General features: G+C 34.5%; 1 protein-coding gene across 1 annotated transcript; it reads left to right on the forward strand.

The window, feature by feature from the left end:
- Positions 1-1,256: 1,256 nt before the first annotated feature.
- On the forward strand, positions 1,257-6,349 carry LOC118754752 (neprilysin-1-like; the record flags this gene model as incomplete). The annotated part of the gene is made up of 2 exons (XM_036489639.1): positions 1,257-1,314; positions 5,558-6,349. A coding segment is annotated over exon 2 (592 nt), but the record flags the coding sequence as incomplete, so codon positions are not given.
- Positions 6,350-12,208: the final 5,859 nt, after the last annotated feature.

A 12,208-nucleotide genomic window follows, 5' to 3' on the forward strand; every position in this document is an offset into this window, starting at 1 on the left:
AGCCTTGTTTTTTTTTTTTTTAGTATGACATCTTTTAGGAACATGTTCATAATTAATCAAATATCTCTTTAGCAGTTGCCGGTTGTAGAGTGTCCACCTCTAATTGGCCATAGCAGCATCACCCACAAAGCATGCGCAAACAAATTCTTTATCACGCTTTCAATTCATTTTACCAAACAAGCACCACGCCACTCTGCAGCCGCACGCTTCCTCAAGCAAACAAGGATATCATAATAGCTTACTTGGACTGACATGACTTTGCTTTGCTTGCTGCCACTTACGCTGCCAATTCCACTTGCCACTTTTTAACATTGTGTGCTGAATGTGTGCATGTCTGAGTGTGTATGGCTGTATGTGGCTGCGTATGCATTTATGTACATATGTACAGTGACTCACACAAATGACCACGTGTCGTTTTTTTTTTAATATTCCTAATATTTTTCCAGCTTAACTTTTAACTAAAACCGTGTAAATCACAGCCACAAACTTTATACAAAATTTAGGCAAATTCAACAAATTTTCATCAAAATTTCACTTTTTTATTCTGAATTTTTAGAAAATTTTTGGGCATGCACTTTTTTAGCGCATACAATTTTAAACGGCCAAAAATTCGCGTTGATTTTTGAGGTTTTTTGTTTTTTTGGTAGCGACTTTTTCGGGTTTTTCAATATAACAAGCGCATTTTACAAAAACTTGAGTTGATAATTTGAAATTTTGTTGATGACGGTTTTATTTCATAAGAAATTCATACTTACAAAAATCCGTCACCAAAAAAAAAAAAATTCTCAAAAACCAACGCGATTATCGGTTTGAAACTTACACTACATTAGACTAAAATTTTATGGGCTATAAAACTGCATACCCAAAAATTTCCTTAAAAATTCCGAATAAAAATTTGAAATTTTGATGAAAATTTTTTGAATTTTCGTAAATTTTGTATAAAGTTTGTAACTGTGATTTAAACGGTTTTGGTTAAAGCTTAGACGATATTTTTATGTATATATAAAAGAAAAAAAAAAGTTTAGCTGGAAAAACATTTTGAAGAAAATCAACACGTGGTCATTTGTTTGAGTCACTGTATATATTTGCCATTATCATTGTCATTGCTGTTACTGTTGCTTCTGCTGCTGTTTCTACTTCTGTGGCGACTGTTATTTTAATGGCTCCATATGGCTTACACGCGTCTCAAAAAAGCTCTCAGCAATTTCAATTTAAAAGCTAAGGATATGCCATGCTAGCGCTCAGTCACAACACAGCGCCACGCGAGTGCAGTACAGTAAAGTTAAGAACCAAGGCAAGGCACAACGAGAAGTGGTAGCGAAAAACATTGTAGTATTTTAATTAACAATTGAGTGTGTTCTGCGCTGTCTATTAGCAACTAACTCAATAAAAAATGTATGCGAAGTTTGTTAGTAACTTCAAGTGTTGATGTGAAAAGGATTTTAAGTGCCGAGCTAGAAATACACAAAACTACTAAGCAAGCAAATCAGTTTATTAATAAACAACTTTCAGAATCTAAGCTTAGGCGAAATTCAAACTAAACGAAACAAATGCTTAATTAAAAAAAAAAAAAAAAAATATGCGCGCAAATTAAAAAAAAAAATACAAAGGTTATAAACCAGTGTGATTTGAAGAGAAACGCAAAAAAACTTTATTGCATTATTTAGCAAGCGTTATTGGAGATTTATTCTTTGCACCCAGCTAAATCGAAAGGAATCAGTCGAAAGACTCTGTATCTACTTTTCTAGATGTGTTTGTATGTGCCAATTACGTCCGTAGTTTATTGAACGATCGCGTCAATCCCGTTTCAAAATATTCATTGAAGCCACCACGGCTAGTCTGCGGCTACTTTGACGTATCTCCCTTGTTTTTTTGTTTTGGTATTAAATTGCAAGTTTATCGTACAAATGCAAAGATTAAAGGCGCTGGGAATTAAGGCAAAAACGCGTCCACTGGTAGGTAACCACGGCAGCCAAAACCAGCCGGTATACGTATTTTGCCGCTCTAAACAAGTTCTGAAACGCCTATACACATATGTATATAGTACATTAGGGTGGTCAAAAAAAAAAGAAATAATAAAAAATCGTTGAATAAACAATTGGGTGTTATTACTCAAAATCTTCTGAAGAAAAGTGAAAAAATATTGGTTTTCAATAATTCTAAGAAAATTTGTTTTTTGTAGTATATTGCATGGAAAACTTTGAGCGCTTTGAGTGACTTCTGAATATTTTTTTTATTTCAAAAGAAATAGGCGTATATTTTCCGTAAACCAATTTTTCTTTTTCACATACATTTTTGGAGCACCCTAATGTATGTACATGCATATGTAATTATTTTGTTTTATTCAATGTACACAAATTTGCGTGACAGTTAATTCGATCAGAAGTCGATTTTGAATTGTAACGCAGTTTGTTTTTTGTTTTTTTTTTGCCAATTTAACGCATATTTTGATGCACGTATGTATGTATGTATGTATAAGTTTTAAGGTGTCTATGCTCCACTCAAAACAGCAATAAAGTTCTACGCTGGCACAGACACGTCGACCCTGACCGAAACGTTGCAATCAGACGCTTCGAATAATAACTAATGCAGCTATTCGTCAAAAACGCATACAAATTAAACGGAGGCGATGAAGCATCGTTAAAGTGATTGCAGTAAAAATTAACGTTTCGAGCAACATTCACCATTAACAAAAAACTTGCTTCTAATTAGCGGTTTAAGCCAATAAAAGGTTTGTTCCACACGAGCCACCGGGATCCCGCGGGTGCCCAAAACAGCCCAGAAAGCGTTGCTCACTCTAGAAAAATGGGTAATAGCGAGCGAATACCTTCCAATTTTAGAACGGAATATTATACTTGGCAATTAGTCAGTAGCTGAAAAAAAATGCTATCAAAGAACTGCATCACACAATGGATTGCTAGCTATTTGAAAAAGGGGTATGGACTGCGTCCTGGCAGGTCAATTGTGCCCTATGCGATGAGATGACTCACTAGATATCAATCAAAAAACTGTACCAAACTGTACAGTATTTACCGTTAACCTAGAAATAAAGCCAGTTAGTTCAAGTTCTCATATTTTCGTAGAGCTTAGAGGTCCAACAGACAAACGAAAAAGTACTGGTGAGGACACAGCTCCCTAAATTAGCTGCGACAGTAGTATTTCGCCTATTTGCCTGGATTAAATTTGCCGTTCCACTTCATACGTTGGTTCAACGACCCATCTTTTATTTGTCGTCCTTTTTATTTGCACCCGCATCTTGAGTAAAGCTTACAATCGATAAGTAGATACTTGGCCTTGCAAGTTTGCTCGCTTCGCAGTTATCTAAATTATCTTTATGACCTGGCACCCAAATTACCTTTGTTGCCTTGCAGTTTTCGACGAGGTTGCAGAGCTTTCGAAGGATCTAATGGCGACATAGTTTTCCTAATAGTTACTGCCTGCAAACTCAAATCTGAGATGATCAGCTACCGCAAGGCTTCCTTCAAGACTGTCAATTCCTCTTGAAATATGCCGCAGTGGATTGGTAGTAGAAAACTCAGTTTTAGAAATAATCATTTCGAGTAGACACCACTTCCCACTCTTTGGTTTAGTTTTGACCCGACCGTAGATAGTTTTGTAAAGCGCCAATATGATTTCTGTACCGAGTAAGGAGAAGATTAAGGATGATTTCCATGGCGTTAGACGGCCAGTCTCTAATACTTAGTAGTTTTCTCTGAAGATGAGCACCCAACCACGTTATATTTGACCTAGTCGGACCAGGTTCCCCGAGGGTATTTGCCCACTAAAGTTAAGTTTCGTCAGTATTAGCTTGACAGCGCAAGCGCAGCTACAAATAGTTTAGGCTCCATAAAAGCGGGAAGATATTTGGTGTTTAACCGCGCGCCTGTAAAATTTTGTCTCATCTTTACTAATTTAATATTCAGTGTTCAATATAAATTTTTATGACTAAAAACGTTTAAAGGTAATAAATATTTTTTAATTACACTCTGTTCGTCAAGCCTTATCAATTAAAATAATTATAAATGAGCTCATACTGACTGACCGCCTTTCTCATTAATCATTAAGAAATTACAGTGAGACATGGATAAGTGAGCCTACAAACGGAGTTTTACTATCCGTTGTAAAGAAATAACTCTCCAAAAAAAAAATATATATATAAATTAGCAATTTGACGTCTGACATCATTAACGTACAGTAAGGTCCGTTAGACATACAAATCCATAAATTTGTAGTTCTGGCAGTGAAGGCAATTAGAATTTGAATCAAAGAAACATCTATGAACTCTCAGAGCCGCTTTCATCATCTCTGATTAACACTAATCCCCAGTTAAACATCGTTACCGACACAACGTTACATATGTGCATGGAGTCAGTCATCGATAAGGCCCCACTGTAAACGCCGATATGACGAAAAATGAGAAACGACAAAAAAAAATTTCCTTCTCAAGGGTGTAGACGGACTTTTTTTTACACAGGTAATAAAACTAAGTGAAATGATAACCAAAGGCAAATAAACTCTACATACATATATACAAGTAATGACCAAAAATAAATACATAACTACTTACATACGTACATACATATGTACATAACAGAATTAGACGCGGTAATATGAATAGAAATATAAATACATTCGTACATACACACATATGTAGCCTGTGGGGAAAATCTCTGGTTCTGAACTGGTGCGCTTCTAGTACATTTAGACCCAGTACTGGTTCGTGATAAATCTTTTTTGCATGCAAGCAACTAGCCAATTTAACATGGCGATGTCCTAGGAAGTGTCAATTGCCCCCCGCTGCATCCCTTTTTCGATAGTTCCGAACTAGTCATAAATTCTATAGTTCCGAACCAGTTCTAAAACTGACAGACGAAAGAAAAAAGTATCATGATTTCTCAATCTTTTTGGTTCTTCCGTGTGTGCGATTTTAAGTTATTTTGGAAGAAATGTGTTTCCAATTTGAAATTAAATTTGTTTGAATGATTTTAAGAAATGTACGTTTACATACCTTTAGCTGTAGCTTAGTTTGCAGAGGTGCTCGCTGTTATTTCTTAGATTCCAGAGGGTCCCAAGATGTTGAAATGTTAACACAAATTTTAGTTTTGTATTACCAAGTTATGAAAAAGCATTTGCGAAGCACAGAATAGAAGCGTATTTGAACGAAAAAGCCGCCGAACACGTATCTATGTAAAGTAAACAAGCCCCCCGCTGCATCCCTTATTCGATAGTTCCGAACTTGTTCTAAATTCGTCAAATAAGATCTAGTTCATTCTGCATCCCTTTCGTCACTTTAAATATCGATTTCTAGTGAAAAAAACTGAAAAAATTAGTATTTTAAAAGTACCACTTTTCGTCGATTTTGGACTGGTGGGGATCTAGTTCATAGCGGACTAGTTCCTTTTTGGCGATAAAGACCTATTACGGAACTAGAAATTTGATTCACTAGTCCGCGGTTTCCCTGCAGGGTATGTACATACATACACATGTATATCTGCACGTGTTGTGTGTATTTTTAATAAATCAAAATATAATTTGAACAATTAATTACGAATACCAGACATCTGCAGAAATTTGAAACCAGTTAGTGATAAAACGTCGAATACCAATTACCAATGACAGCAGCTGCTAAAGCGCAAAGCAATTCAGACTAGAAAGCAGAAGTTTAATTTCCAAAAAAAAAGTTAATATTCGAATCAAAAGTTTACTCACGCCAGTCGTCGCTTGCAAAACCACACCCACTGATAGTAGGTAGCTGTTATGCCCGAAACGAATAAATTGTTGAATAATGGTTATCTACGCACACCGCATATCTTTGGCGTAAGCAGCGGTGCAACAATGGAGGACGGCGGGGCAACAACTGCCGTTTCGCCGCTGCTCAGCGACAGCGGCGACATCGCCACCACTACGCTTATAGATGACAAATTGTCTAACCTACAACAGAATAGCAATAATTTAAACAACAGCGCAGCGAACAATGGACCGCATGTCAAATTGCCCACAGTGGTGTATTTAGGCGCTGACAGTGGTGGCGGCGGTGGCGGCGGTGGTGTTGGAGGAGTTGGTGTGAGCATCAACAGCGGTACCGGTGCAACGCGCACTACACTTCAGCGGAACGCACCCTCGCCCTACCAAAGCACCACAACACCCATGCATCAGCATAGCGATTGGCTGATGAAGGAGCCGACACAAAGACGGCGCTTGCTCATCTTAGCTGCAGCTTTCATGGTGCTCGGCGCTGCGATCGGTGCATTGGCGATCTATTTTGCTGGCAGCTATCGTTGTCACTCGTTGCCCACCGCTGACACGGAAGTAAGCGTTGACAGCAGTAGATTGGATACTGAATACGGAGGTAAGTAAAAAGCTATATATGTACTAAAGTTATACTCGTATTTGCTTTCCAGCAAAAAAGCTGAAACGATATTTTGTTTGTAATTTACTGCGAAATCACAGTAAAGGCCCTCCTCTTTATAGGATTAACCCGTGTGCAGAAAAACTTATTTTTTTTTTGGTAAATGGAAATTTTCGAATGGCTTACTGACATACCTAAACAAAAGCGTCAGCGTTGTCTGGATGTCAAAAAATTCTCATGCTCATACAATTTGTATGAAGCATACCGAAACAACGCGCCGTCAACGCTGAGCGGTTGGAAAATCCAATTTTGACAGAGCGTTAGGTATTGAAGTTGGCAGCGGAAAACGGCGAAACTATCATTTTCGTGTTACACACAAACAAACCTATGCTTATTGTTGGCGTTATATCTGCATTTGATGTAGCGTTGACGCTTTTGTTTAGGTATGGCACTTCGGCGCTAACGCTAGGCGTCAGAAACCGCTCCACCCAACGCTTTTGTTTAGGTATGGCAGTTAGAATTTGATAAATTAGACATATTGCTGAGTTATTCATAATTGTTTATAAACTCGCTGGTCAAAGTCAATATTTATCTTAAACCCTCGTAGCGGTCTCTGAAATTCCTTTTAATTGTGAAATTTTCGTAGATGTTTTTATTTTGTACATAGAACCAAATAAAGGGTTGCTCCATGTAATTGATGTTTTAAGAACTACCCTGGTATGCGTGGTATATGGGTTTTCGACCATCAGGTAAAGATATACAAAGAATAGTTGTTTTACTACTTCAGTCCAGTAAACGGCTCTTGAGAAAAACGTTAAATTCAAATAAAAGGATGTTCAAGAAATGGAAAAGAAATTTTCTTCTGTCAAATTTTCTTACGGCGCTGTCTGCAGCTCTCAAGAAAACCGAAAAATTCATATAAAACGACGCACAAGAAATCGAAAAGAAATTGCCTTATATCAAAATTTCTTATACCAGTATGCAGCTCTCAAGAAAAAAAAATGCTCGTATATTTATTTCTTCAAGAGGATTGACAGCAATTTTTCAAGCTAGGGAAATAATTCTTAGGTTTTTTTTTGGGGCGCTTTAATCTAAGATCCATTATCATCGCAATGGACCAATTTTTGGCGCATTTCATGTACCGATAGTGCGAACAAATAATCAACCACGATCTCGTTGTACCGATTATCATCGCATATTATTTGTTCAAATTTACCAAATGTCTATCTACCAATCAAGCGCGATGAAAATCGGTACATACATATTGTGTTATTTGCGCCGATAGTGGGAGCCTAGCTTTAATTAAGCTTTATAAAAAAGTTCACAACAAATTAAAAAAATTTAGCTAAATACATATAGCTTAAAATAGAAGTGAATATGAGTATGTGTGTTCATTTGCAAGAATAAATATACACACAGGTACGAATGGAAGAATGTGCTATTTAAATTCCCCCCACAAGAGTCATTCTAAGTAAATTATTGTGTCATCGTAAAAGTTTTTATAACTTTTCTATAATTTATTCATGCACTTTAAAACCATTAAATTGTGCAATTTCAATAAGTATATGGAGTGATATTAATATACATACATACATACATACATACATACATAGGTGTTGTAGTGGTAACTGGGTCAGTGATCAATAAAAACGAAAAACGTTTCAATTTGTTGTATGTAATTGCATTCTTTACCGTTCTATTTCATCCCATTCGAGACAATTTCATTATTATATGTACTATTTGAAATGTGTTTATCACATCAAACCACTAACAGCCAACCAACAAACTAACCAACTAACCAAGCAAACGACCATCAACCAACCAGTCGTCTAAACAAACGGGCGCGTCTGTGGTACCCATTCAACTGCACAACCAATTCGAGCGTACCACTTTAATATCCGCACTTCTTTTCATTACACTCGTATTGTCGTCGCTTCTCCTTTTGCCACGTTTGTGTTAGCCCCGTGGCGTTGACGACACATTCAACAGGCGTTGTTATTAAGAGCGCCCAACAGGTAGGCAAAATGCCAAGTAGACAATTCTTAAGACTGGTTTTCATCATTTCATATTTTGACGCCTAAAATTTGGCGACACATTTTGACAAAAGCTGACAGATAGCCGATTTAGTAGCGCATGTACGCGACTAAAGACCTATCCTGATCAAAATCAATCGATAAACCGCTTTTTAATCCCATTTGACAATGTGTTTTCACTCTTCATAATTAGGATGACTCCTTCCTTAAGGCGAGTAGGATAACAAAGGATTCCTGATTTTTTATAATTCTTTGCATTTCGTGTACTTGCATATTTAATATTTTTTTTCTAATAACTAATTCTTTAATAAATACATATTTTATTGTGATTTTTTACCAAAGCATTCTGCATTAAATTTTTATAACATACTTAACTTTAAAATTTTTTATGAAAGTATGATTTTCGCTTATATGTATATACCCGTACATAAGTATATGAAATTGTATATATGTACCTCTATCAAAATTCTCCACTTATTGCTTCCTATTGGGCCGCTGCTTGTAAACACTAAATGCCTTGTCGGTGGGGAAAACATCAGCAATTCCATTTCCTTTATGCCACTCATGGGTTCTTTTGCAATCTATTATAAACGTTAAAATATATGTACATACATGTGTACATATACGTTTAAATATAAGTAAATACACGAAAACCTATTAAGTGAATGCATTTGCATACGAACGTTTGCACACTTATATTTATATAATTTATTTAAATATCTTTAAGGAAGATAATGCAAAAATATTTACATATTGACAAGATTTGACTATTTAATTTTTTATTGTAACTATTTGTTTGTAAAAATATCTTATTACATTAAACGAGCAATTCTTGTATATATATATATATATATCCATAGTGTTCTCGGAAACGGCTCTAACGATTTTGATGAAATTTTGTACACAGATAATTTTTTGGATTTTGAGGTTATCTGAATAGGCATTATCTCCGAGAAGACTCGTATAAAGTTGCCACCTATTCGAAATTAGTTACAAATTAATTAAAACATCAAAGTATTCGCATCAAATGGAAGGTATTTTAAAGATCCCTAATTCAAAAATTTTAATAATAGGGTTGCCACCTATTTGGAATCGTATATTTATTTAATTTTTTATTTAGAAAAAAAGGTAAAATATTATATTCATGGGTATCAAGAGAAGGTTCTTAAACAATGTTTTTCCTATATACAAATAGTGTGCCTTAGGATAGTAGTGTAAGGATGCCACTTATTTTCGATTCTACAAAATTTATCTAAAACATCGCAATATGGATATCAAATGAAAGGTATTGTTGAGGACTTTTATTAGAAAATATTTTTGATCAGGGCTGCCATGCTTCTATGTAATTCAAATTTTAATTTTGTTAATTTCAATCGGCATTTTTTTATGTATACACAGTACATGTATGTATGCTCAAGATATATACTACTCATTCCAGCGTATTTCGGCAATATGGTTGCCATCTAAATTTTAGAGTAAGAAATTTGCTTAATAGATATCGAAATCCAATTTTTATTTTTTTCAAAAATATTTTTTAAAGCTATCCAAATGACCAGTATTTGATATCAATACCTTGAAAACTTTAAAAAGTATATGCACTCCGGGCAAAGCTCGGTCAACCTGGTACTAGTTTATTGTTTAGCGAAACCCGTATAAATCCAAGATACGATCCAAGGTATATATCTACATATAAAATAATAATTACCCTCTAGTCAGAAATGGCCAGAATTAGTCAGATTTAAGTGGAAATCGATACCCTACTCGGTTCTCTGACAATTGAGAGAACAAAACAGAGAGCAGATGTAGTATGTTTGACAACCAAATTGTAAACAAGAGAAAGGTGCACTTGCAGATGTGTGACCTGAATGTGCATACAAAATAAGCAACAATTTACAATAAAAATTTGGAGGTTATGTAGCAGTTGTGAGAAGTTATCATCCCGTACTGTTACTCTCTCGCTCTGAGCGAATTTTTATTTTTTGACAGTTTTACTAGTTTTAGTTTGAGGAATACGGTATTGGACCTATAAGTAGAAGTATCACGTTGAAGTATATGGGCATATCTCTAGAACTTTTGATTTTCGACATTAAAAAAAAATACAAATTTTGGGGCACACTCATCTAACAGATCTCCCCCTATTCTTTGAACATAAGAAAATGTTGGATCCAACATTTTGAATTTTGAAAATCTCATAAAAATTCCTAAATAAAATAAATCCATCAATATTTGAATAATTTTGTTTGTCACATAAAGTTCGTCATGTTGTTTGAGGTTAGAAAAAAATTCTGAAGTGATCATATCAAACACCTGGTCTTGTCAAAATAACTTTTCGTCGATTTTTTTTGTGGTCCTGTGTGTGTTCTTAAAGTTATGACCTTTTAAAAGTTTCGGCTTAACAACTAGTTTAAACTTCATTTGCACACTTATCAATTTATGAACACATTTAAAAGTGTAGAATAATATAATTTTGTAGTATAAAACACCATCCACCCATCGATAAATAAGTGTGGCAGCGAAATTTTTTTTCTTGACCCTTTCAGTACAAAAAATCAACCGTTGAAGCCAAAAACCTGAGAATTTCTACACCGGCGATTTCAAAAATACAATCAAATATTTTATAAAGCTTTATTATTTTATTCTATTGTGTTTGTCCGAAGAAGTCTTAGACGCCTGGCATAAAAATATAAGGAATGTGCGATCTTTTCATAAAAGAAATACGACGAGAGATTTAATGGCTCATTTGTTCTTATTGTCGGATCCGTAACTATCATTGCTTAAGTCTTCAAAAAAAAAATACCAATTGTGAATTTGGTGAAACTGAGATGTATATTTTAAAAGCCAACATTTATAAATTGATTGAGCAAATTTACAAAAATTTGTATTTTTGATACTTTTTAAAGAAAATATTAAATTATAAATTTTTTTCAATAACTAAAATCATAAGGGAGGTAGTCATTTCCTGATACCAAATGACACAAAATTTGCCAAAGAGTTAAAAAGTTTAACTTTATAAGTTATTATTAGTTTTTAGTGCATTCTAATCACAAATGTAACTAAAATAAATTTTTTCAGAAAAAGGATATATGGGAGGTACTCAAGTCCTTACACCGAGCAAAATGAAATTTTCACAGAGAGCTGCCAATTTTCGCTTTATTCAGCTTACAATTGTAGCTTTAATTAAGCTTTTAAAATTAAGTACATATGTATGTATGGGAGGTAGTCATGTCCTTGCACCGATATTGCCGGAGCTTCGATTTTTTCGTAATTTATATATTCTAAAGCAGCACACCAAATTTCATTTTTTCTGCCCTAACTCCCCTAATTTTGCCGATTCAGTATATGGGGGCGCTGTACTCTGCACCGAAAAACGGAGGAAAAGCTTATAAAAATCTTATTATAATATGTGTATTTTCCAGGGACCGAACATAACAGTTATTGATGAAAACTGTCATGGAAAAATTCACTATGAAGGAAACTAAGTGAAACATACAAATCGATTTCGTTTTGCACCGAGACTCAAATTTGAAAATAAATTTTTATTTGCAATTTTTATGCAAAGTTTAAAAAAATAACAATTATATTTGATTTTTATATTATAAATCGAAAATAACAATTATTTTTGATTTTATATTATATGGCTTAGATAACAGTTATTGAAGAGTTTTATTTATAAAAGTCATCAATAAAAATCAGTCAGTGACTTTTAATTTTAAAAGTCATTAATATAAATCAGTGACCGACTTTTATTTTTTAAATCAATCATATAAAAGTCATTAACATTTTTCGCAGTTAAGAAGGTGTTGGAAAACAAAAGTTTACTACGACT

This window comes from Rhagoletis pomonella, unplaced genomic scaffold (genome assembly GCF_013731165.1).
Source record: "Rhagoletis pomonella isolate Grant_MI unplaced genomic scaffold, Rhpom_1.0 Rhpom_scaffold_04551, whole genome shotgun sequence".
NCBI classification, from domain to species: Eukaryota; Metazoa; Arthropoda; class Insecta; order Diptera; family Tephritidae; genus Rhagoletis; species Rhagoletis pomonella.